The 27549-nt window shown below is 45.9% G+C and overlaps 1 protein-coding gene across 2 annotated transcripts in view; it reads right to left on the bottom strand.

Annotated features, from left to right (window-relative positions):
- Positions 1 to 4950: 4950 nt before the first annotated feature.
- Positions 4951 to 27549, bottom strand: part of Aldh18a1 (aldehyde dehydrogenase 18 family member A1) — a 49328-nt gene continuing 26729 nt past the window's right edge. For both annotated transcript variants that reach the window (XM_045155465.1, XM_045155474.1), the window contains exons 8-18: positions 26050 to 26174; positions 24885 to 25029; positions 24183 to 24256; positions 22628 to 22721; positions 16306 to 16526; positions 14212 to 14349; positions 11810 to 12005; positions 11590 to 11711; positions 9103 to 9289; positions 7843 to 7938; positions 4951 to 5977 (exon numbers count right to left, since the gene is read on the bottom strand). In XM_045155465.1, coding sequence (XP_045011400.1) covers positions 5796 to 5977; positions 7843 to 7938; positions 9103 to 9289; positions 11590 to 11711; positions 11810 to 12005; positions 14212 to 14349; positions 16306 to 16526; positions 22628 to 22721; positions 24183 to 24256; positions 24885 to 25029; positions 26050 to 26174 — 1580 coding nt within the window. In that variant the 3' untranslated portion in view covers positions 4951 to 5795. The remainder of the gene's footprint in view (positions 5978 to 7842; positions 7939 to 9102; positions 9290 to 11589; positions 11712 to 11809; positions 12006 to 14211; positions 14350 to 16305; positions 16527 to 22627; positions 22722 to 24182; positions 24257 to 24884; positions 25030 to 26049; positions 26175 to 27549) is intronic.

Genomic DNA, 27549 nt, shown 5'->3' with positions numbered 1-27549 from the left:
GTATATCTGGTTGACATGGGCACTGGGGAATCGAATCTGAGTCCTTTGGCTTTGCAGGCAACTGCCTTCACTGCTATGCCAACTCTCCAATCCAAATAAATTTTGTTTGTTTATTTATTTGAGAGAAAGAGAGAGAGGGAGATAGAGAGAGAGGGAAAGAGAGAGAGAGAGAGAGAGAGAGAGAGAGTGGGTATATAAGGGCCTTCAACCCCTTGCAAGCAAACTCCAAATGCATGTGCCACCTGTGCATCTGGCTTATGTGGGTACTGGGGAATCGAGCCTCAAACCAAGGTCCTTAGGTTTAACAGGCAAGCGCTTAACAGCTAAGCTGTCTCTCCAACCCAACATATTTTTTATTTTATTTATTTATTTATTTTTTGATTTTTCTTTTGATTTTTCGAGGTAGTGTCTCACTCTAGCCCAGGCTGACCTGGAATTCACTATGGAGTCTCAGGGTGGCTTTGAACTCACAGTGATCCTCCTACCTCCGCCTCCCAAGTGCTGGGATTAAAGGCGTGCACCACCACGCCCGCCCCCAACATATTTTTTAAAAGAAAAAAAGGGTTAGGGTGCTTGCCTGTGAAGCCTAAGGACCCAGGTTTGATTCCCAGTACCCATGTAAGCCAAATGTACAAGGTGGCACGTGTGTCTGGAGTTTGTTTGCAATGGCTGGAGGCCTTGGCATGCTAATTCTCTCTCACTCTCTGCCTCTTTCCCTCCCTCCCTCTCTCGAATAAATAAATAAATAAAAATATTTTTAAAGGCTATTTTCTCAGATATCATGCAGAGACCTATAGCCAGTTTTGGGCAACCCATTGGGTTTCTCTGAAAAGCAACTTGGACACATATTCCTCTGCCTGAGTGTTATGGCTTCACTATGACATGTTCCCCACAGGCTCAAATGCTCAATGCCTGGTCCCAGTGAGCAGCATTATTGAGAGGTGGTAGAAAGTTTAGGAGAAGGATCCCGGCTGGAGAAAGGTGATCACGACATGTTTTAGAAAGAATACCATGTGTGCAGCTCCTTCCCCTCGCTCTGCTTCCTGTCTGCTTCGAGAAAATAGCTTCTGCTATATCCACACAACCATGATACTCACCATGGACCACTGGTTGTGAGAGAAAACATTTATTTTGCTTGATATTGCAATGCAACATTCTCATCTACAAGGTTTATGCTCAATGATGTGTAGGCCAGGCATGGTGTCACACACCTTTAATCTCAGCACTCTGCAGGCAGAAGGAGTACCACTGTGAGTTTTAGGCCAGCCTGAGACTACATACTGAGTTCCAGGTCAGCCTGGGTTAGAGTGGAACCCTACCTCAAAAAAGGGGGGGGGAGGCTAGAGAGAGAGCTTAGCGATTAAGGCATTTGCCTGCAAAGCCAAAGGACCTTGGTTTGACTCCCCAGGACCCATAGCCAGATGAACAAGGTAGTACATGTGTCTTGAGTTTGTTTGCAGTGGTTGGAGGCCCTGGCGTGCCCATTCTCTCTCTCTCTGCCTCTCTCTCTCAAATAAATAAATGATTTAAAAAGCTGCAATTTTTTCATAATGTTTTAAATGTTATGTGAGCCACCACAAGTTATTTAAAATTGCGGGGAGAGGGTGGAGAGAAGAGGTATGCCAAAGCCTCCAGCTACTGCAAATGAACTCCAGATGCATGTGCCATTTGTATATCTGGCTTTATGTGGGCACTGGGTCATTAGGCTTTAGAGGCAAGCGCCTTAACCACTGAGCAATCTGTCTAGCCCTCCCCCCATGAACATTTTGACATAGAAGATGGAAGACAAGGGCTGGAAAGATGGCTTAGCAGTTAAGGTGCTTGCATGTGAAGGCTAAGGACCCATGTTCGACTCTCCAGGTCCCATGTACGCTAGATGTACAAGGTGATGCAAGTGCACCACACATGCATACTAGGTAGTGCATGCATGAGTCTAGAGTTTGAATAAAGTGGCTGGAGGCCCTGGCATGTCAATTCTTTCTCTCCCTCCCTCTCTCTCTTATATAAAAAAAGGACTAGTCTACTGGGCTTGCCTCAAAAAATAAATAAAAGATGGAAAACAAAACAAATGAGACAATAAAATAGAAGGACTACCTAGAAAGAAGAGGTGTGCAGAGAAATAGGTGTGGGTGGGGACAAAAGAGGGTAATGGGAGGGGATTATGATCAAATTACAGTATATTCATGTATTAAATTATTTATTAAAAAAAGAGGCCAAGCAAATGAGCCAACAGGTACAATAGTGGCACAGCTGTCACGGTAGAAACCAGCTGCCCTCTAATTGGACTGGAGGCCCGCTCCATGGGAGGGAATACATCCCTGATACTGAAAACCTACAACAGGGGTCATGAGCCCTAGGGGGTGTAACGTCTGCTGCTGTCTGGCTAAATGTATATACTGTGCTCATCAAACTGCTCAGTAAGCACTTCTTTTAATGTTCATACCCTTACATTAATACTAATCTCACTTTTGGTAGAGAATCTTCTCTTTTCAGTTGACAGGGACCTTGGGATGACTCAGAAGGCACCATGGTGCTGAGAAGAAGTGACAGAGGAGTTCTCAGCACTGAAACATCTCTATCACACCTTCCATGGCTCAGGGTCCATTGCAGAAGAGGTGGCGCAAAGAATGTAAGAGCCAAAGGAAGGGTAGGACTCCTTACAACCTGCTTTGTACCAGTGCTGCGCCAAGCACCGGCGTTACCATGCACAGCACGGAGACATCGGCACTCCCTGGAAGGACATGGGTTTACAAATGTGAAGTAACTTGCTCAAAGTCATCCAGTTCCTACGTGGCACAGCCGATACTCGAAACCACGTGTATCACCCAGTATGGAAGGGATAAAAAGCCGACTCGAATTAGTTTGGACAAGAAAGGGAGAGGACTATGTTGAGTGTAGAAGGGGATTTCAGGCACAGAAGGCAGCAGGTGGGCGAACTACAGAGTCTACAGCTCCCTGTCCTCCGCTGGATGCTTTTACACAGGCTGTGTTCGTGGGAGGAAGAGATAGGCATTATGAGCTTTAGCCATCTTTGAGACAGGCTTTATGGCCCCAGGATGATAGTTCATTATTTTTCCCTAAAAACTACATAAAAATTCCATTTCAACATGCTGTTTGGCCAAATTTAAACCACATGCCTAGTCATGAAGTACTAGCTAAAAGCACCACTAATAATGGTGAAATTGGGGAAGCAGCATTCTTGCCTTGACCCCGACTGATGGAGCAGACTCACAGCAAGACAGGAGAGAGATGCTTCCACAAAATAGGGGCGAAGGACAGGCCCTGCCCCATTCCAGTCCTTGCTGCCCATTTTATAAACTGTCTTACTGTTGTCATATCCCATTGAGGTGCTCTGGGATGCAACTAAAGAAAACCTGAGTAAAACTGCCTGGAGGATAACCAACTTGGGCTGGGGAGATGGCTCGGTGGTTGAAGGCCCTTGCTTGCAAAGCCTGATGGCCCAGTTCGATTCCCTAGGGGCCACGTAGAGCCAGATGCACAAAGTGGGGCGTGTGTCTGGAGTTCGTTTGCAGTGCCAGGAGACCCTGATGTGCTCATTGTCTCTCTCAAATAAATTAAATAAATATTCTTTTTTAAAAAGAACTATAACTTGTATTTTGGGGGGGGGGGGCTCTTATTATTTGCCCTTTGTGGGAAAGCTGGGCCTTTCAGGCTTGGTTGGTTTGGTGCATAGGTATGTGTTGGGAGTTTCTGGTAGCAGGGCAGGATCACAGGAGTAATTCCGGGGAGTAGGACCCCTTCCTACTGGACAAGCCAGAAAGCACTAGGCCACCACAGTGGTGGGAGGCATTTGCAAGACTATATGACTCCCTTTCACTTGTCCTGATCTCTGGAGAAATTAACATAGCTAACACTTCTGGATAGGGCTAATGATCTCATTGGGTAAGTTACTTTCCTTTTCCAGGTCTAACCCTAACCCAATTCCCACCATGTGTAGTAAAACCTGAAGATGGAGGAGACATGCTGCTTTCCTATTTGCCCACAATCTTCTGCTCCAAATTAGTAGTCATGCACCCCAGACTGCCTGGCTTCATCCCTACCTCTGCTGTGGCCATGCCCTGCCCACTGGTCACTCCCAGAACTCATCTTCTGAGCGTCTACACCCCAGCCTACTTCTCAGTGGTCTCCCCCAGAGCCCAGCTCTTTTGGGTCTGTTTTCTATTTCAGGCGCCTGGGGCTTCTGTTGTCTGGTGGGAGCTGCTTGAGCTGTTTGTTATCATCTCAGCTGGACTTTGCTTATTGCCTTTTTCAGGCAAGCTATGTCAGAATTCCCCCTTCATGGGGTAGGGCAGGCCGGGTGACTTGCCAGACCATGTAAGGGTCTGGACGGGAGGTAGTCTGGAGCCAGCCTGGGAACATGTTCCGCATGACACCGTAATTCTTCTGCCCATAAAACATCCTCTGAGGATAGGAAGCAGCATGTCAGCAAGGGCTTATTTCTTTAGGAAGGGCCCCAGGAGACAAGAAGTCTTTCAGCTGCAGACTGCTGGGCACCAGGGACCCTGAGGACAGGCACGTAAGGGATTGGAGCTGTCTGGTCATCCCGAGGCACCAGGACAGGCTGGGAGGGTAAACTTAGATTGATATCCACAGTTAACTAAGGATGTCAGCTGGGGCGATGGAACGGCTACCATCAGACTAACAGAAGGCAAGCACGCTCGTGCTACGAGCAGCCACGCCTGCCCATGTCATCTCCAGTCCCCAAGCTCTCAGTACCCACTGCCCTGCTCTGCTTTCTTCTCTTGTGGCCGGCGTCCCTCCCTGGGGGCTCCCCTGCACCCTGCCCTATGTCCAGTGCTGCAGTCTCCCCAGCCAACTTCCAGAGAACAGAGCATGCTGCAGAGCGGGCAGGAAGGTCACGGGGGAGGGGGGGTTGAGGGAAGACAAGACTAAGGATAAATAAGGGAGAAAACTCGAATCCTGCACACGGGCCTTTCATAAGAACTTTATTTCTCCAAAAGGGGGGAAGAATCCAAAGTATTAAAATAATCCTCTAATCTCTGTTCTGGAGAACAAGGATAGGATGACAAAATAATTCATATAAAAATTTCAAGCATAATTGCTGTAGCTATTCCTCCCACTTGGAAGGAACATGCTGAAACTCGCACCTCTGGTCAGTGGCTCAGATTCCAGCTGCATCAAAGGTACCGTTTCCTGGCCTGAGACAGGCAGCAGGTGTCTGGGACACATTTCTATGACTTCACAAGCACAAAGGCCAATCTTCCTTCTGCACAACTCAGTCCATGTTGGCCATGGATTCTGATGAGAATGCTAAGGAGTGCTGACCCTTCTTGGGAATTCCAAATCTCCCCCTTAGAAGGTGACCATGTGTAGAAGTGAAATGAAATGTGGGTACTCACTGGGGATAGTCCCAATCACTTCCAAGTTTTCCCTTGCCTTTTCTGTGGAAACGGTCCTTAGATTCTACTACTAGAGGGAGTGAGATGGCATGGTGAAGTCTCCTCTGCAACAATCATTTTCTTAGTGAAAGACAGAAATACAGGGCTAGGGAAGCAGCCCAGCGGCAAAATACTTGCCTAGCATGCGTGGGGTCCTAGGTTTAATACCCACCACCGCATAAAAAAAAAAAGAATGGGATGGAACATGAACATCAGCCAAGACTGAAGAGCTGAATTAGGCCAGAAGCACCTTATTGCCCTTTCCAAAAGGCAGACCCTTCCGTGAGGTGGGGGACAAGATCGGGTTTCTCCTCGGAGATTCTTGACCAGGCTGTAGTGCAGACCACTTAGAAAGTCCTGCCTTGCTGCTTCCTCTCAGTTGGAATTTCTCTGGAGAACAGGGAGGCTCTCATGAAGGTACTTTAAACTGCCATGTTCTGAGAAGTCGGAGACAACGTGGTCTTGCCCTCGAAGCAGCCACTTAGTCGTGAGCAGTCCCTCAAGTCCTACAGGTCCCCGGGCATGGATTCGTGATGTGCTGATTCCCACTTCTGCTCCTGTTCAAAAGCAAAGGGGAGGCTTGTCCAAGCCTCTGATGCCTCTTCGCCACCCAGACCCACTGGACTCTGCTCTCCCTGCCGACTACTGACCTGTCCTCCCCAGAGCAGATGGAGTCTCGTGTCGCCATGGGGTCCTCAGATCACAGTGTGGCCCATGTAATGAGACACGACATGTGGGTTTCCTGTCCTTTATCCCCAGTTATGACTGCAGAAACACCCTCTGCCATCAGGTTAACACTAGAACTGTGGGGTGCACTTTGCCATTTGGGCAGATTTTGAAGTGCACAGCAATGTCCAGAATGGAGAGTTTATACCTAAATATTCTTTTTTGGAGACATGGTCTCACTATATAGGATTGGGGTTAGCCTTGAACTCTTGATCCTGCTGCCTCAGACTCCTGAGTTTTAGGACTGCAGGTGTGTGGGCCACCATGCTCCACATTCCCAAATATTCTTTTAAATTCTACAAAATAAAGGACAGTTCTTAGTACTGTGTGACAGAGCTGAGTACACACTGTACACAGTGTTCAGGGAAAGCCTTCCCAAGAAAAGTGGCTTTGGGTGCAACTTGAACCCAGAGAAGGAGCTGGTGACAAGCTCTGCATGTAGAGGAGAGCTACTGCAGCGATCAAGCCATGTGCTCAGGGAGTTTCTGGCAGGATGGGTCACCATGACCTGGACTCTGGCTCAAGGCTGCAAAGACCACAGGACTCTAAGAAGCCACTCAACATCATCCTTCATGCTTTAGCCTTGTCATTTGGAAAAATGAAAAACACGTGGAACCCTTCCTATAGGGCACAATGAGCAAATACCAGCTGCACACTGGGCACAGTGCCAGGCACATAGTGAATGCTCAGCAAATATCTATCTGCCACTGTCACTGATGAAGTCTGCGGGAATTAAACTTAGCCAGCTGGTGCTAGAAGGACAATGGAGTGGTCTTTTGCTCTTATCCCATCCAGGAATTTTCACTGAACAATGGAACACTCGGCCCTCAAGAATTCAACTATTCCTTTTCAGGATCAGGGAGTACTAAGATCAGTGCAAGGGATGTGATAAACAAAACCCCAGCATCACAGGCAACGGAACTAAGACCACAGTTTAATGACAGAGGAAAACTTCCCTATAGGCTTTAATAAGCAGTGAGAACTATTCCTTCCCAAAGACATCTACTCAAAAAGGGACTGGTATAGAGTTCAGTGTAGAGCACTTGTCCAAGACTCTAGTTTGATCCCTAGCACTAAAAAGACCATCCCAATGAAAAAACCAAAACAGGGGACTAAAATGTTAATGTGTGGTGAGTCTTTTGTTTATTTGTTTTGTTTTGTTTTTTTGAGGCAAGGTCTCACTCTAATGAAGAAGATGGAATGAACTCATCCTATAGTTCTAGACTGGCCTCCATCTCACAGCAATCCTCCAACCTCTCCTTCCTGATTGCTGGGATTAAAGGTGTGCACTACCATGCCCAGCTTTAAAATGTTCTAAGTGGTTCAAGTAATTCTGAAATGCTAACAAAAGATGTCAAAGTGCCTTACTGGAGTTTTGTATAATAATTCCCCTGAAAAGCAGCGAGACTGCCCAAATTACACCACAAAGACCTGGAGTTTTTATATGTAATCTAAGGGCTACATGGGTACCTTTCTAGATATTTATTTCAAAACCTGCTGAAGAACTTAACCTTTCATCCTGAGCTCACCTGAGGTTGTCTGTGCCCTGTGCATTGCTAGATATATTCTCCCCATGAAGCCCTGACCTGCTGGTTCCCGATGCTGATACTGAGGCTCAGTGCATGTACCAACACCTTCTGTTGTCCTGTGGAGCGGCTTCTATCTCAGAGGCAACCTGTCCCCTAGTCTTTCTTACCCAGTCCAAACCGGTACCCATCAGAGAAGCGAGTGCTAGCATTCCAGAAGACGCAGGCGCTGTCTACATGCTGGAGGAAGAACTCTGCTGTTTTCTCTGAGGGTAAAGGAGGAGAAACTGAGTTAGAATGATCAATGGAGAACATCCTTGCTTTTGATTACAGAGTTGGGCAGAGTCCAGACTCCCAAAAAGCCTTTTCCACATGCTATCCTCACATATTAAACATGTAAGCTGGTCTAGGGAGATGGCTCAGGAGTTAAAAAGCACTGGTTTATAAGGCCTGCCAGCCCCAGCACCCACATAAAAGTCAGATATACAAAGCAGCACATGCATCTGGAGTTCATTTGTAGTGGCAGGAGGCCCTGGTAAACCCATTCTCTCACTCTTACTTTCTCTCTCTTTCACTCTCTCCTAATAAATAAATAAAGATATCAAAAACAAAACAACAACAACAAAAAAACCACATGTAGGCTTAGAAAGTTCCAAAGGGGAAGATGGGAAACCAACATGTTAAGTCACAGCACTGAGCAGAGACTGGGTTGAATCCAGATTTTCATGTAGCTGTACCTTGTCCTGTGATGGCACGCCTTGGGCCAACCTCCGAGTCCACCCATTAGCTGCAGGGCCCTGTGCCTGGCTGAGAAGGGAAGGACGTTACCTTGCTCACAAGAGCAGAGAAGATGGAGTGAGTTGGCCTCCGACAGTCTTCTTCCCAATGCCCTACCATGATAAGTGCTACGCTTTCACTGTTGGTACCATGGTTACAGCTCTAGTTAACTGTGAATTTCTTAGGCCACAGGGCTTCTGTCACCTTCAGGCCTCAGATCCAGATACTTTCCGTGTCCCCCGGTGTGTTATTTGGGGAGTGAACAAATGTGCTACAAAGTAGCTTATTTTGAGGCAGGTTACAAGGAATACCTCAAACTTGTGGCGATCCCCCTGTTTCTCTCCCACCAAGTGCTAGTACTATAGGCATGTCACCATACCTGGCTAACCTGGGCTTAACTTCCTGGAGGGGTAGCTGCATGGAGCAAATGCTGATGACTCTAAAGTGAAGTAAACTGTCTTAACTGTGGTGCTAATCACCTCTGCGGATGGGACCACTGAGACAAACCAATAGGTAAGAGGTGTGAAAGCACGCAGCAAGCCACCGGCACTGGGAGTGTCAGTGCTCTGCGGAGAGCTTTCCTGCAGGTCCGAGGCTGAGAGTAGCAGGACCGTCTGCAAGCGGCACCACACGCCTGCGCACGGCACACTGACCGTTCTCTGTGATGATGACGTCTGTGTGGGAGCTGCCATACTTATGGATGTGGTCAATGGCATCCTGGACGCTGTCCACCACTTCAATGCACAATTCCAGGTCCCCGTACTCTGTTCGGAGTGACTTCACTTCTGAAGGGCTGAAGGTCAGATAGGAGGCAAATTTGGGGCCTGCATGAATTTTCACCTGGAACAGAGAAGTTGAGGGGCCTCAACATGAAAACAAGAGAAATAAGCCAGCAATGGGAAGCAACAGTAGGTCCAGTGTGATGAGCTGTGCAGTGTAGCAAGAGCCTGGGAAGCCACAGCCAAGCTGCTCATGGGCTGCGTGCGTGACCAGGCCCCGCCTCTCAAGCCAGCATGTTCTGCTTTGGGAAGGGCTTGCTAGATGCTATATAGCAAGGGGCCACTGAGCAAGCTGGACCAGGGGTTTAGGCAGAGAGCCCCTGACTGTTATGAGTACAAAAGCAGTTACTGGTCTATGGGCATAAGCCCCTGACATCTGACATTTTGTATATAATGAACACTTGACTATAAAACCCTCACTTCCTTCAGTATGAAACCTAGCACTGAGAACCCATATAGGAAGAGGGAAGTACTACACATGCACTTCTACTCCCTGCACCCCGAGGAAGCCCTGGCTTGCTGTTCTGGTCAGCAGTACTTGAGGTTAACTATCTCAAACTATGGTTCCCTGTATGATTTTGGCCTGTCAATCATGGCTTCAGCCTCGTGCATTGATCCTACTACTGGCTAGAGGAATGTAAGGATCATGAGTTTGTCCCCAAGGGCCTGTTACAAGTCTGATCCCACGTAGCCCTTATTTTTTAGACCACCAGCAAGTTACATGCTTTGGTCCTCTGGAGCCTTGGCTCCAGCTATAAGAAGTTATATATGTCTTGTCGTCACAGCCTGAGCCTCTGCTGTAATTTCTTATCAGGGGCCTCACTTCCTACACGACTGGAGACCCCTGACCCAGCCACCCAGCAGGGTTTACTTCCCGCATGCAAAGGTACCACATGAAGCACACATGTTGACTTATTTTGCTTTGAAGCATTTCAAGGCAATCCTCTTTCTATGCCTGTAGGACTAGTGGGCTCATTCCTAGCCAAAGGACAGCTTCCCTCCTGTGTAGCTCAGTTCACTGAGGTGCCTGGCATCCTGTAGGTACCCAATCAAATGTGCCTGCTGTCAAGTATGGGCCCAAACATGAATGATATGTGCTCTGGCTCCCTTTTACTCTGTGGGTATATTTTCATTTCAAAATGGTTCTTTTAGGTCATGTGATAGTTAACTTATTATGATCAATTTGATGGCATAGTTTCCTAAGGGATTAGTAAAGCACACCTCCAGCTGTGTCAGTGATGGCATTTCTGTACTAATGAACGAATTAATCTTTTCATAGATTCCTAAGATGATGGCATTATTGGGAGGTGGTAAAAATAGAAGGTGAGCCTCAGTGGAGAAAGTGGGGTCATGTCCTTTGAGGGCTCTATCTTGCCCTGGCCCCATCCTGTATTCTCTTTTTCTCTGTCTCCTGGGCAGCATGAAATGAATTGCTCCACCACAGCCTGCCCACCATGATGAACTGAACCCTCTAAGACCGAGCCAAACACTTAAGACTTTAAGTTGCATTTTCTCGGGTATTTGGCTGCAGTAACAAAACAGCTTGAGACAGTTCTTCACTTGGATCATGCTGCATTTCCCTTCCGCAAAAGGATGGCAGAGGAGAGACACATCAGGTCAGAGCAACCAAGACCAGCAGGCTCCTTGCCTACCGCTGCGCGAGCCTGTGTGATTCTCAAAGAACACCATGACATCTGCTATCACAGCTGGAAATGCATCAGCGCAGGAAGTCTAGCAGACTGTCCATTTTGCCTTGAGAATTCTATTACCCACAATCAGGAATTTAGGACAGCATAAATTTGTACTTCAAATTTACTGGCTTTAGTGTGTTTACGACCTTGAAGACATGGTGTAAACATACTCCAAAGAAGACACTATGTTCATTATTCACTCCAAATATCACGGTGGTAAGTGCATTTGTATTGGTAATTGAAGATATTTAGATGGGAGAGAGAATGAGTGCATAACAATCTTTTTTCCTCTTAAAAACACTGTATTACAAATGTTCCACTGTAAATATAGAAAAGAGTGTATGCTTGCAAACTTGCCACCCAAATAAAAGGTTCTCGGTACAACACTACTCAGCACGGTGCATGTGGGTCGTTGCCCTTGATCCCCTGTGGCCGGGAACACACTTCACTTTGTATGGCATCAGCTCAGTCCTCACAGTAGACCGCAAGAGGACAGGGACCACATTCCACTCACCTCTGTACTCAGCATAAAGTACTGGGTAACAAGTATACCTAGTGCAGACACAAAACGATTATTTCCTAAATTGCCTGAAATGTCTTGCAAGCTACTCTTGGTCTCATCCTGTGCACAGGAGGAAATATCGTCATGCTGTGGTTTGGTTTGTCTCACCTGTTCCACTCTCAGCATGTCAATGATCTGGTCAAATAATGGTGACCTCAGCAGATCCCGATGGATTAACAAAGTCTCCAAGGCATTACAGGCAGCTGGATATTCACATTTAGAGTCTCTGACTGAAGAACAAAGAATAATTCCTATGTACAAGATCCTCAGGCACAGAAGACTCACCAATGTTTCACCTTCACTGCCCAGGAGGCCTCAAACAGCTTACCAAGTCTGGTGACCTTGTCCACACTGGCCTCTGAATCCACATACATGTGGCAGATCCCCTCGCTGTGCCCCATCACTGGGATCCCCTTGGCAGCTTTCTGGATGTCTCTGACCAGCTGGGAAGAGCCTCGAGGAATGATCAGATCTATTATTTTGTCAAGGCGGCACAGATCTTCAACTTCCTCTCTCGTATTCACCTGAAGATGGAGAGAATAAAAGATGAACATAACACACACAGTGGTTTCCCCTTTCTAAATTGATGCCTACACACCCTGAGAGCTAAATTAATCACTGTAAAACTTACTCTGGAAACAAGCCTAAGTTTCAGATAACAGAAACTGAAACGTCACCCAGCCAATGCTGAACCAACTCTACAGAGAGGAGCCCAGGCCTCACTTGTTCTGTGTTCTGCAGACAGGATGCCCGCCTTCACACCTCGGGGTCTGTCAGAGAGTAATGACAGGGAGCAACCACAACACAGGGCAAATGAGTCTTTAAATGTCACAGGAGGTACCAAGCACTGTGGGTGGAAGTTCAAGAGGCACAGATGGTGCCAGGCTACAGGGATCACTATAGGAAGTGACTGTAGTTAATGGTCTTGAAGAACCGGCAGATCTTGTTGGGGAGTCACATCTTCCCAGACTTCCATGGACAACCTCTGTCTCAGGACACAGATTGGACCAGGTGTTACAGGGGGAGTCTAGGTATTTAGCTTTCCTTCCTGAGCTATCAGGTCAGATTACTTTTACGACAGAAATGTAAGTGTTACATGCACCAGAATGTTCACAGTTACATGATTCTGCATCGTTAACACCTAGGAATGGCTGGGCATGGTGGCATATGCCTTTAATGCTAGCATTCAGGAGGAGCACTGTGAGTCCGAGGCCAGCCTGAGACTACGGTCAGCCTAGGCTACAGCAAAACCCTACCTCATGAAACAGAAACAGCAAAAGAAATCATAGACTGTAGTATATAGCTATAGTGGGTTACTACATGGTGATGAAAAAGGAGAAATCACTGCTAGATGCAATGGAGTGGGTGAAGGTTACGGAGTTAAGCTAAGAACAGACAGTTGGGAATGTGGTTCAGTGGTTAGAGTGCCTGCTTAGCATGGACAAACACGTAAGTTCCATCCTCAGCACCACATAAACGGGGCATGACGGCACATGCCTGTAATACCTGCCCTCAGGAGATAGAGGAAGGAGGATCTGAAGTTCAAGATCATCCTCAGTTACATTACACAGCAAATTTGAGGCCAGCATGGGCTATATAACACCATGTCTCAAATTAACAGCCCTCACACCACCACCTCCCCCACATTCAAGAAAGACATATGACAGAGAAATGCATTCCAAATGGCTATTGTTCAAGAATAGACTAAAAAGTGGGGTTTTTTTTTGTTTTTTTTTTTTTACAGTAGGGTATGACACAGTAATTGGAAAAGGCAAAAGGAATCTTCTGAGGAGTAAGCAATGTGCTACATCTTGACATGGCTAATGGTCAAGGAGTGTTATAAGATATTCAGACAGACTCTGTAGGTATCACTGTTAAGTATGCTGCATACTGACAGGAAGAAAGGGAGGGAGCCCACTGAGCTAGGAGGTGCAGATCTGAATCCTAAAAGCCTGTGCTTTTCTCACCTGGTTGGCCTCCTTAAGAAAGAGCCAGATTCTCGCCAAGCAAGCAACGAGGCAGGTTCTCCCAACAGCCACAAGAAGCCCAAGATGTTGGAAGGAGGGGTGTCAGTGGAAAAAGAAGGATTTGGTTGTATCTTAAGTCAGATCTACCTTTTATTATAAAGGCTGAGTGGCTTTGGGGAATTCTTGTCTCCTTGGGTCTGTTTTTGCTCAATCTAGAAAACAGGCCTAATATGTCATGGCATTGCCCACAGGGTTACTGTAGGACAAAATGAGGCAACAGATGAAGAGAGTCTCACATGCAGAAGCTCAATGAATTGCAGCGGTTACTACTAAACTTCAGTTGAGTTTATAAATAATAGTGACAACAGGTGATCTCATTCTTACATGCCTCATGATAGACAAATATTCTTAGAGTGTGCCTCACTGATACTCTAAATCATTCTAATAATCAGTGAGAAAAAGCAGGCCCAATACTTTGAGTCTGTTACTCCCTGTGACCTAAAAAGTGAAGGCGTAATTAACACTCATGTAATCCAGTCATGCCAGGACACATCTTACAGCTGTGGCCCTCCTAAGCCAATGGACGCCCATCTGGCTCCACAGAGCAGCCTCATGTTTGCAGGCTCACAGGACCTGCCACCTCACCAACCAAGCCTCCCTGTAGAAGTGTCTTGGCCTCATGAGGCCTAAGCTTTGTTTCAAATTTTCACACACATCATCTGGCCCCACCTGGGCTGGACTTGGCTCACTCCCAGGGACCTACCAGCTGTACAGCCTCCTTGACTCCATGGATGGACAGGGCCTCCTGCGTCAGGAGGTGAAGAATCCTGTTGCTGTGTGCAGCCTCCTTTCCTCCTTTGAGCAACAAGCCATTACCACTTGCAATAGCCAAGGCTGCCACCTGCAGATCAAAGGGGAAAGCAACAGGTCATGGGGAAAAGACCGTAAGTGACAGTAATACTTGTGCTCATCAAGTACTTTATTATGCTGTCTCACTTTCACCAACATCCCTGTCAATTAAGAACCCATTTTATCCCACTTTATACAGAAGCCCAGAGAAGGAGGTAATTCTCTAAGGCTTCACAGTTTATAAATGGCTGGGCTGGCTGACAGCCACACTGAGGAAGTTTGGCTCTTGAGAACTTAACTATAGCTTCCATCACCACCAGCCATACAACTTGAGTTTGGTGGCCAGGGTCAGACAACCCACCCTCCCCTCTCTGATCACTATGTGGAGCAGGACACTCAGCTGTCTCCACAGGGCAATGCTTGCTCCATGGACTTGACTGAGGCTGCATGGCACCTCTGGCCACATCCTACTGTGGTTCTGGAATTGTTCCAAGGGCTTAAAAGGCCTGGAGTGCTAAGAACCTGGAAAAGACGAGCCTCTGCCAGCCCTGGACAGTGATCGCCGCTTTCAGGAACGACAGGCCTAGCCTCAAGTTTGATGTTTTGAACACTCTTAGGATAAATGACAACAGTTCTGGTTTGGCAAGGTAGGGAGAAAAATGACTATTAAAACTTGTCTGACTATGTTAATTTCCAGATTAGGAGTTCTTAATCCTTTTTTGCTTTGTTTTTGCTGCTATAAATGCAGACACACCACATTTGGCCTCTAGTTTGTGGATGTGGTCCCTATCCCAGACTAAGCTCCGCAGAAGCAAGCCTAGAGGAATCAGGTGGCAGGGGCACCGGGTACAGGGCACACAGGACTCAGGAGCTTTGCAGCCGTCACTGGGCATTTCCATGAGTGAGGCATGTGGATGACGTGATACTCCAGCACCAGGGGCTGAGGCCAGACCTCTCATGGAAGGGACTCCTGTGAGGAGCAGGCTAGTGTGAGGTCCTGCCAGGGAATACACTCCCCAGAACATTCCAGATTCCCACACTTATACAGAGAGCTACTACTTTTTCATTTTTTTTATTAAAATTTTTTTAAATTATTTATTTATTTATTTGAGAGCGACAGACACAGAGAGAAAGAGAGATAGAGGGAGAGAGAGAATGGGTGCACCAGGGCTTCCAGCCTCTGCAAACGAACTCCAGACGCGTGCGCCCCCTTGTGCATCTGGCTAACATGGGACCTGGGGAACCGAGCCTCGAACCGGGGTCCTTAGGCTTCACAGGCAAGCGCTTAACCACTAAGCCATCTCTCCAGCCCTTACTTTTTCATTTTAAAACAGAATTTCCCTTTGAAATTTTGGAGTCAGTGGGAAACTGGTCCAGGTTTTTGGGCAACAAAGCGGAGCCACTTTCTGACACTAACCTATTTCCCAGAATGCCTGCTTTGACACAGGCTTCCTCCACTCTCCTTAACGGGGGTGTGTGCTAGTTCCATTATCAGAATTTCTTTTTTTTTAGTAAGCGGGCCTGCAGGGAGCCACCAGTGACACTAACAATCAAGGGGTATGTTTTTGCACGAGCAGCCAGCTGTTGGATGGGTAACTACAACAGGCTGACAGGGACTTGCAATCAGAGAACAAAGTGCACTTGAGCTACGTTATGTCTGGAGACTGGCTCTATCCTGACACAGTGGGCTGATGTGGACTCTAGTTACAGCCCCGCCCTTCCGAGTGTGACAGGAATACTGACTTTTACAACGTCCCATTTCTGAACCATGTTCAGCTGCATCCCTACTGGAAGGAATACGAACTTAAATTTCCTTTATAAACTGACAATAGCATTTAAAATTATTTGCAGGAGATTAAAAATTTTTTTTTCTCTTCACACATACACACACACAAAATCTATCTCCCCCACTCCCCTTCTCTCTCTCTTTGGGAAACTGGTTTCTAGTCCTGAAAGGCATGTTCCCTCAACCTCCCCCTCCCCACAGTGGCAGGCCAGTCTCACTCACCTGGGGTAGACAGTCAGGGCGTGATTCAAAGATGACCAGAAGAACACCAATTGGGACAGTCACTTGTTCTAATTCCAGGTTTTTGGCAACCCGGGTCCGGCGCAGAACACGTCCCACGCTATCCTGCGAGGAGGTTGCGATCTGCCGGAGCCCAATGGCCAGGCTGTTCAGTTTAGATGTGGAGAGGCTCAAACGCTTCAGGAGCGGTGCTGCAAGTCTCCCTGGGAAGAATACATGATAAGCACGCAGCTCTAGGCAAGCTCCAGACACCAACCTTACTGCAGTAGGGATTTAGGGGTCTCGATTAATACGATGACATGCATAAATGCAGCTTCTCCTGGGGGGCAGCTTGGAAGTATGTGTCAAGTTACATTCACAGATGTCTCAGATCCAGAAATTTATCATCTGTATGAACAAGCTAGCATGTGACAAGGATATATATGTACCACCACACTTTACAACAGGAGGAACTGCACCCCATCTAACAATTCAGGTAACAGACTACTCAGCAATTGTTGCTGTTGACATATGAGCACTCAGGTTAATGTCTGGATGGCATGAAGAACAGCGATGACTTTCTACCTTACCTTTCTGGATTATTTTAATTTCAAAAACATTTTTATTTACTTGCTTATTTGAGAGAGACAGAGGAAGAGGCGGAAGCAGGAAAGGGGGGAGAGAGAGCGTGTGTGTGTGTGGGGGGGCATGAGCCAGGGCCTCCAGCCACTGCAAATGAATTCCACACACATGCACCACCTTGTGCACCTGGCTTATGTGGGTATTGGAGGATTGAAACTGGATCCTTAGGCTTTGCAGGCAAGTGCCTTAACTTGTAAGCCATCTCTCCAGCCCTATTTTAATTTTTTATAATGAGTTTTGACATAACAAGTTATGCCGGGTGTGGTGGTGCATGCCTTTAATCCCAGCACTTGGGAGGCAGAGGTAGGTGGATCGCCATGAGTTCTAGGACCCCCTGAGACTACATAGTGAATTCCAGGTCAGCCTGGACTACAGTGAGACCCTACCTCGAAAAAAAAAATAACAATAACAAGTTAAATAGAACTATAGTTAAGTTCACACATAGAATTTTCTTCAAATAGTATACATGTGTGATTCTTTCTATATATGACACATGTACATATCTATATGCTCAGGAAAACCAAGTGGAATCACATGCTCCAGACTCTTATTGCTATAAATTTCAACATGAAACTATGAAAAAATTCCCTTTCTTTTTGAGAGTCATATCACCAAGATAGAATAATAAGACGTATGGTTTGATTCGGGTGTCCCCCATAAACTTAGGTATTCTGGATGTTAGGTTCCCTTGCTGATGGAAATTAGAAATTAAAGCCTCCTGGACGTGGTATATTGTTGGGGGCAGGCTTATGGGTGTTATAGCCAGTTTCCTCATGCCAGTGTTTGGTGCATTCTCCTGTTGCTACTGTCTGCCTTATGTTGGCCAAGGGGTGATGTTCACCCTCTGCTCATTGCCATCATTTTCCCCTGCCATCGTGGAGCTTTCCCTCGAGTCTGCAAGCCAAAATAAACCTCTTTTTCCCACAAGCTGCTCTTGGTCAGGTAATTTCTACCAGCAATGTGAGCCTGACTGCAACAATAAAGTGGTACCGAGAGTGGGGTTGCTGCTAGACATCTGACTGTGTGGCTTTGGCCTTTTGGAACTGATGTTCAAAAGGAATGTGGAAGGATTTGAAACCTTGGCCTAAGAGATGCCTTGCAGTGCTGTAAGTGCAGCGTAATAGACTATTCTGGCCAGAGTTGAAAGACCTGAATGCAGTAAGAACTGTGGACTGTGAGGTTTGGCTTACAAGAGGGAGAAAGAGCTTTGCTTGGACTGGGCTAGCAGTTTGTGTGATGTTTGCTGTTATGCCAGTGTCCTGAGAAGTTGTACAGGGTTGCTTTATGTAGAAATGAACTGGTGTGAGCAGAGGGATATGGGACAGAAAAAAATAAAATCTTTGGGCCTAAATTGCTGCCCATTCACCTACATATTGTTCGAGAGATTACAACCTTTCAAATTGGGCCAGCTTACCTACACTGGACCAACAGGAAAACTGTTGACTCTTGAAGGGGCCTGAGTGCTCAAGGAGTCTCCTGTTCTTCAAAGTCTGTTTTATCCCCCTCCCTGGATTAACAAATTGGTACCCTACCTGGTATTGTAGAGTATAAGAAATGCAGGAAAGAGAGGGTCATTGAGTTTGCAACATGTGTCCCCAACAAACTTGGGTGTTCTGAATGCTAAGTTCCCAGCTGATGGAGATCTTGGAACTAATGCTTCCTGGACGCAGTGTATTGTTAGGGGTGGGCTTATGGGTATTATAGCCAGTATCCCCTTACCAGTGTTTGTATTTTGGAAATGGCCATGGGCAGTGAGAAGCAGGTTTGCTGGATGCCTCTACGGAGATCCCATGGGGCCATGAGGATGACCCATGGATTGCAGTGGAGACCCATTGGAGATTGCTGGGACCATGAGATGGCTGCTAAGGAAAGCTGCCATCCCCAGATGAAGCTTTCCAGGACTGTGAGTAGCCTAGCTGGGGGGATGGAATTGGAACGCCAGAAATTTGTTGCTCTTTAGGATTATCAGATTTAGAGACTAGAGTTATTGGACTTGGAGCTACAGAGTTTGGTGTTTGCCCCGTTTTAAATCTTGTATTGGTTGAATATTTCTTTGCTATGCCTAATCCCATCTTTTGTAGTATAAATGTTTATTCTGTGCCATTATGGGTTTTGGGGGGATTTTTGGTATTATGGCTCAGTTAAAAGATCTTGGAAGCCAGGCATGGTGGCGCATGCCTTTAATCCCAGCACTTAGGAGGCAGAGGTAGGAGGATTGCCATGAGTTTGAGGCTGCCCTGAGACTACATAGTGAATTCCAGGTCAGCCTGGGCTAGAGTGAGACCCCACCGTGAACAAACAAACAAACAAAAAAAAGATCTTGGACTATGGGGATGTATGAACATCATTGGGTTTGATAAACACTATGGGGACTTATAAAGTTGGACTGAATGCATTGTATTTTACATCATGTATGGACATCAGTTTATAAGGGCCAGGGATGGAATATGGTGGTTTGACTCAGGTGTTCCCCATAAATTTAGGTGTTATGGATGCTAGGTTCCCCAGCTGATGGCTATTGGAAATTAAAGCTTCCTGGAGGTGGTGTATTGTTGGGGGCAGGCTTATGGGTGTTATAGGCAGTTTTCCCTTGCTATTGTTTGACACACTCTCCTGTTGCTATTGTCCACTTTATGGCCAGGGGTGATGACCACCCTCCGCTCATGCCATCATAGAGTTCCCCCTTGAGCCTGTAAGCCAAAATAAACCTCTTTTTCCCACAAGCTGCTCTTGGTCAGGTGATTTCTACCAGCAATGGGAACCTGACCACAACAAGATGTTTACTTTAGAGGGGAAGAACCAAACTTTTTTTTTTTTAAGGTAAAAGTTAACCTATTATTCTTTCAACTACTTATACATATTAAGTAGTTAATTTTCTTTTCTTTTTACCCATATGCAAAAGCAATGTTAATTATAGTGTACATTACATGTTACATTCTAGTTTTTAACCTCACAATGTATTTTATGCTGCAAAAATTACTTTAAAAAACCCCAAAATAATTAATTACTACTAAATATTCTATTGATACAACTTAATAAATTTGACTAAGCTTATGTTATTAGACCTTCATGTTTCTAATTTTTCAGTATGATAATAATACTTCCTTAATGTGAACTGTTTTATCAAAATATTTTCTTAAAAATAATTCCCTAAATTAAGAATACTGAGTCAAAGGAAAGTACCATACCTCTGTGTACCCAACACTTATGTTTATGACTTTTTTACAAAAAGATTTTATTTTCATTTATTTATTAGGGACTGTGGTGGTTTGATTCAGGTGTCCCCCACAAACTTGGGTGTTCTGAATGCTAAGTTCCCAGCTGATGGAGATCTTGGAACTAATGCTTCCTGGACGCAGTGTATTGTTAGGGGTGTGCTTATGGGTATTATAGCCAGTATCCCCTTACCAGTGTTTGGCACACTCTCCTATTGCTGTTGTCCACCTGATGTTGGCGAGAGGGTGATGTCCACCCTCTGCTCATTCCATTGTTTTCCCTGTATCATGGAGCTTCCCTCTCGAGCCTGTAAGCCAAACTAAACCTCTTTTTCCCACAAACTGCTGTTGGTTAGGTAATTTCTATCAGCAATGTGAACATGAAAGCAACAGAGACAAATAGAGGGTGAGAGAGAGGGAGTATGACTATACCATGGCCTCTAGCCACTGCAAACGAACTCCAGATGCATGTGCCACCATGTGCATCGGGATTACGTGGGTCCTGGAGAATCAAACTGGGATCTTTTGGATTTGGAGGCAAATTCCTTAACTGCTAAGCCATCTCTCCAGCCCTAGCTCTGTTGTTTTAAGGCAGTATCTCATTCTATCCCAGGCTGACCTAGAACTCATTCTGTATAGTTCAGGGTTGCCTTAAACTCAGAGTGGTCCTCCTACCTTAGCCTGCCTGGTACTGTGATTACAGGCATGAGCCAACACATACAGTTCTTCAAATACTAATCTTATTTTTTTAAAGAAATGTCAATCCCTTTTAAAATATTTCATTTTTACTTATTTGAGAGAGAGAAATAGGGAGAGAGAGAAAGAGAGAGAGAGAGTGTGAATGGGTGTACCAGGGCTTCCAGACACTGCAAACAAACTCCAGATGCATGTGCCACCTTGTGCATGGGGCTTACCTGGGTACTGGGGAATCACCAAGGTTCTTTGGCTTTGCAGGCAAACACATTAACCACTAAGCCATCTCTCCAGCCCCCAATACTAATCCTTTTGTGAGAGAGAATTGTCACACGAGGGCCTCTAGCCACTGCAATCAAACTCCAGATGCGTGTGCCACTAGTGTGCATATGTGACCTTGTGGTTATGTGTGACCCTGTGTGTCTGGCTTTGGTTCTGGGGAGTTAAACCTGAGTCCTTAGGCTTCACAGGCAAGCACCTAATACTAAAGCATATCACCAGTCCCAAATGCTAATCTTAATCCACAGTGTGTCCAGTGTGTTTCCGGAGAACCATTAGTAGGCTCAGCAGTCAGTCTGCCTGAAACAAGCTGTGTGACCTGGAGCAATGGCTATAACCTCGATAGGTCTTAATTTGCTTACTCTAACTGAAAAATCCTGGGTATTATCAAAGACATTCATTTTTTAAAAATGCCTTTGCACTGATACAAAGATTTAAAAGACAAGGAGCAAACTCTAGCTACTGGGGTGGTTTAAGGGAACAAAGCAGTGTTGATGAGGAATGCATGGTTTCTTTTGAGGAAACACCATTCAGTAGGTATCTAAGTTAAGGCACACTTATCCAAGAGAAAAGGAAATTCGAATCCCCATAAAATCAGTGTCATTATTTTAAAGTGGAAAAGAAGAGAAAGTACTAGGACCTCACTGGTCACCTGTGCTACAATTTTAATCGTCTCACCTACTCAATTATGAGCACCACACAGACTTTTCGAACAGCACCTGATGATATCACACTGGTTACTAATCTAAGAGATAACCCATCTTTCACCATGTCTATAGCACACATGCACACACACATGCACACAAGTACACGTAGCATGGCGTGGTGCACGTGTGGAGGTCCAAGGACAACTCTCAGCGGTGGACCTCGGCTTCCACCTTGTTTGAGGCAGGATCTTTTTATTGTTCACTGCTATGAATGCCAGACTAGCTGGCCTGTGAACTTCCACGCGATTCTCCTCTCTGTACCTCCCATCTCTCTATAGGAGGGTTGGTACTGCAGATGCCCACTACTGTGTCCAGATTTTATGTGGGTTCTTGGGATCTGAACCCCAATCATCACACTTGTATGGCAAGAGCTTTACCCACTAGGCCATCTCCCCCACCCTCTGTGGCTTTATATGGACAGCTCATCTTAGCACAGCGTTTGGTGATTCAGAGCGCTCTCAGTGACTCTAGCTACTCTTAGCTGACTGTCAAAAGCAGCGAGGTTCAAGGTTTCTTCTTTTTGGTCCTGAAATTGTCATAGTAGCCAGAGCTTGTGTGGCCTACAGAAAGAGGAAAAGCCCCGTTGAAGGTTGGATTACAACATCCAAGAAAGGGGCAGGAGTATCCTGAGTAGTAAGAGAAAGGCTAACTAGCCTAAGTTATTTATCTTCCACAACAGTGAGGCCTAAAGTGTCCTATCTAACAACAAGCTTGCCTTAGACCAATGTAAGAACTGTTGATTAAACAGAGAGGAGTGACAAGAAAGATAAGGAATGGATAGTTCTTTACCCTCTGCCTCCTCCAAGTCTTTTTTGTTGGCTAACAGGATCTCATCCCGCTGGTCTGTCAGCAGATCAGCCAGGTGATGGATAATTTCAGCTCTCTGCAAGAAAGGCAAACCGTGAAAACACCAAACTGATGTGTAGACCCAAGAATGTTCTTAACCTTAACTCTTGGAGTGCCAGGCTCTGCTTCCAAGCTGGTCATCAGAGACTAAAGCCTCCTTACTTTCTATCATGCATTCCCGGCATTGGCCTCCCTTTACACTTTCTAGCCCCTCCCATTTCTTCTCTCCTTTCCTTTCTTCCTCTTTTATCATTCCAAATTACTGTTATGAGCAAACTGTGGCATAGTATGGACAGTGATAATATGGACAGTATAGTTGTCCATGAGATAGGAGCTAGAACTTGAATTAGCATGATACACACATCTTTATAGATTTTTAAACATTAGACAGTTTATTTCCCAGTCAAGTTTTTACATCTGGCTTTTCTTTTTTTTGGTGGGGGGACATCGAGATAGGGTCTCATTCTAGCCCAGGCTGATGTGGAACTCAGTGATCCTCCTACCTCTGATTCCTAAGTGCTGGGTATGCGCCACCACACCCAGTCACATCTGGGTTTTCTTTTGGTCAATTATTTAAAGTTAGTTAAAGGGAAAGTTCCAGCCTTCAACTCCTCTACTCCTTACCAATCAGCTTGGGGAATATGCAGATGGTTGTGGTGACTGCTGTAGGAATGAAGTGGTTAGAGACCAAGCTCCTCCTTCGATTTCATTTGCCCACTTACCTGTGTGTACACATGTGCGTACACACATATGTGACCAGGTGGAGGCCAGAAGACAACCTTGGATGTCATTCCTTAGAAACACTTTTCACCACTTTTGAGACAAGGGTCTCTTACTGGCAGGAACTCACCAACTAGGCTAAAGTGGCTAGTCAACAAGCCTCAAGGAGTCCCCTGTGTCTGCCTCTCATGTGCTGGATGACGAGAGTGTGCCACTATGCCCAGCTCTTTAAATGTAGGTTCTAGAGAGTGAGCAAAGTAAGCACTTTACCTAGTGGACAACCTCCCCAGTTTAATTTTTTTTTCTCTGTTACATCGAAACATTCCACAGAAGGGACCTACACACTTTCAAATCCATCTCTGGAAGCACACTCAGGGAGTCAGCCCCAGCTTTCACTTAACTGCTTCATCATATCCAGCCTTATCATATTTGCTACTTGGACCAGTTCGCGGCGGACGAGGAAGAGCGTCAACTAGGAAACAGGCTCTTGGGCTTTCCTGACAGGTGTGCTGGTTGACTTGGAATGGGCTGCGAGAGGGAACTGTCCTACATTTTCACACCCGCTAAGTGGCTGGATTAGGCAGCCTTCATCTCACCATTTTCATCATCCCTTGATCTACACAGTGACAAGAAGTTCATCTTAAGACAAAAAAGTCAAGAAAACAAAAAGACTTAGAATTAATGTAATTATAATGACACTAGCAGGCTTGAGTGCTGTACTGAAACGTAAAGTGTGACTAGCTGTGAAACCCAACAGTTCCGTCAGAGAGGCTCTCACCTGTTCAGGCTCCAGTGTGGCCAACATCCTTCCTCCAGACCGGGCCATTTCTCCCTGCTGCTCAACGGTTGGGCCTGCAAGAACATGTGCAAGACCTGGTGGGCTTAGCTCTCTCACTCTCCCGGCATGAGCACAGGCTCGTCACATGCAGGAGGAATTCCTGCTGTCCTCGTGTGCTTAGTTAACACACAGCAATCACTAGTGCAAAAGAATGTCAGAATATCATGCCAGAGGAACTCAGGCACGAACACAGCAACTGGCGCATGTCTGGTGTAGACAAGATTCTTTGTGTCTTCTAAAGTCCAATTCCATTTTGGTCTGTTTTTCCTAACGTGCTGGCATTTCTGATTGCAAATAATAGGGTAAATCCTTTGTGAATGCTTAAGAGCAGATTCCATGTCCTACACATATCTGTGTCTCTTACTGCTTACTGGTGCCTAGCCTCCAGCAGAGACCTAGCAAGTGGGTCTTGAGAAAATGGCAGCTTATGTTTTCTGGCAAGAATAGGAGGTCTAAGTAAGCAAGAGAGGCAGACTTTTACAAAAGCAAAGCAAAATCTAATTTTGCAAATAGTGCTTAAAATATGAGGCTTCATAGCATGAACACATTGATTTATTAGAGTCTGAATTCTCAGATTGAGAACTTAGTCTTCAGTTCCATCTAGAATGGGGTGTCCCTGGGACTTTATGAAGAATTACTTACCAGCAGGCTTTACTTCTGAAAAGAAGGTGCCAACTTTCTTTCCTTCCACAATATCTGTGATGACATGCCCAGACACCTTTGGGTGGGTTCCGTTGGCTATAACAACAGAAGTACCACCTTGCAAAGCCCAGAGGGCTGCTTTCACCTAATGGAACAGGTCAGATCCAAGCATGAGTCAGCCCTAGCCACCCACTTCAAACTTATAAAACAATATAAAATATTCCATGCTCCCTCCCCAGCACAGCTCCAGTATGTTACTGTCCCGTTCCCAGCATGTTCTCTTTTGAAGCCCACTGGCTCAGGACTCCTAACATTTGCATTTTGGTTTTCTATGCCTGAACTTAGCAGCAACTCAGTAAATGTCTGGGAGTTTGACCACAGTCTGACCTCGAGGACATCGAGCTATTTCAAGTGGGGCTCTGAATTTCACCTGCCGTTGCTGCACTGTTGAGCAGTAAGTGTGCAGCTTCTCAGAATAAGTAGTGCAAAAGAAAGAACTTTTGAAAAATTTCAAGAAATGTTTGTGTTGACAATGTACAATTTATGAACTGTGAAGACTGCACAGGCCCTTCCCTAGAGGAATTTACAACTGTGTAATGTTGAACTTCACCATCAACATGACTGTATTTAGAATTACCATGGAAACACAGCTCTGAGCCTGTCCATGAGAGTGTTTCCAGAGAGGTTTAACTGAGAAGACCCATCCTGAACGTAGGTGGCACCACCCATGGGTTAGGGTCCTGGACTGAATGAAAAGAGGAGGAGCTGAGCACCCACATTCATCTCTTTGTTTCTTTACTGGGATACGATGTGAGCAGCCGCCCCGCCTCATGCTCCCACTGCCTTGACGTCCCCACCACGACAGACTCTATGAGCAAACTGTGGGCCGAACTAATCCCTTCTTTTCTGAAACTACTTTTGTCAGGTGTATTTTTTTTTTTTTTTTTGGTCACAGCAACAGGAAAAGTAGCTGATACAAACATGAAACACACTGTTCATATATTATTAATAAAAATACATATAAGGACATATAAACACAGGTATATAATACTCATGAAGCTTACACTTAGGTATTTGCATATTTAAGTGTACAGTATCTTTCATTAGCCTCCAACCTAAGAGTAAAAAGGATAAAATACTGTTTGGCTTTAGGCCAGGTTCTCACCTTGGCTTCCATGCCACCCATTCCCACTCTAGATTTGGTTCCAAATGTCACAGACTGCTGATCTCCAGGATAAAATATGTCAATGAGCTTTGCATCATCTGACCCTGGGGGGCTGTCAAAAAGGCCTAAAAAAATGGACAAGAGTCAGTAATGTGGCTTAGACAAGACTGTTCACAGACGAGCCGCTCAGTCACTTGCTACCATACAGAGAAGCCACCGATGGCCCGTGCTTCCGTCATCCACACCTGCTGCACCAGGAAGAAGAAGGGATGCGTGGAGCTGACCCACGCCACGGAGCAGCTCCGGTCATGCTTGTATGACCTGGCTAAATAAACGCTTCCCGACCTCCAACGTGGTTATATTCTTGGCACAGCATTTATCAGCCATGCCCCGAGTACACTGGCAAGTGTCCTCACCTCTGTCATTACTACTTACCATGCTATACCTCAAGTACACAACCCAAACCAAGCAGGGGCAAAGGTGGCTCCCACGTGCCATTTCCCATGACTGTTTCTAAGCAGGGTGGAGTGAGAAGCCGGCGCTCACTCACTTGCTCTGCATCTGCGAAGCAGGCGCTGAGTTACGCTCCCCAACAGAGAAATGTTCTACACATACAGGGCAACCTCAAAATTCCTCACAATTTCACTTTGAAAACGAGTAAAGGGGAACTGGAGAGACGGTTTAGTGCTTAAGGCACTTGCTTGCAAAGCCAAAGGACCCAGGTTTGATTGCCCAGGACCCACATAAGCTAGATGCACATGGTGGTGCATGTGTCTGCCCTGGCACACCCATTATCTCTATCTGCCTCTTCCTTTCTCTCTCTCTCAAATAAATAAAATGGTATTAAAAAAACAGTAGGGGCTGGAGAGATGGCTTAGTGGTTAAGCGCTTGCTTGTGAAGCCTAAGGAGCCCGGTTGGAGGCTTGATTCCCCAGGACCCACGTTAGCCAGATGCACAAGGGGTCACGTGCATCTGGAGTTCGTTTGCAGTGGCTGGAGGCCCTGGCGCACCCATTCTTTCTCTCTGCATCTCTTTCTGTCGCTCTTAAATAAATAAATAAAAATAAACAAAAATAAAAATAAAAAAAGAGTAGAGCTGGAGAGATGGCTCAGTGGTTAAGGCATTTGCCTGCAAAGCCAAAGGATCCCGGTTCGACTCTCCAAGACCCACGTAAGCCAGATGCACAAGGGGGAACATGTATTTGGAGTTCGTCTGCAGTGGCTGGAGGCCCTGGAGTGCCCATTCTCTTTCTCTCTCTCTCTCCCCGCTTCTCAACTAAATAAATAAATATGTATTTAAAAAAAAAAGAGTAAAGGCTATGAATGAGGAAAAGACAAGGGTGAGAGTGGCCTGAGAAACAGAGGCAGACAAAAGCCTAAAAGACACACATTTTGTGAGGGATCACCTGTAGCTGGGGACGATGTTAGTTTTAAACCAATGCCTAGCCCCTCCATTCTCCCAGATCTTTAGAACAATCTTATTCTATGCACAACCTCTGG

Source organism: Jaculus jaculus, chromosome 1 (genome assembly GCF_020740685.1).
Source record: "Jaculus jaculus isolate mJacJac1 chromosome 1, mJacJac1.mat.Y.cur, whole genome shotgun sequence".
NCBI classification, from domain to species: Eukaryota; Metazoa; Chordata; class Mammalia; order Rodentia; family Dipodidae; genus Jaculus; species Jaculus jaculus.
Note: the sequence above shows the minus strand (reverse complement) of the source record. Positions and strands in the feature narration are given on the sequence as shown.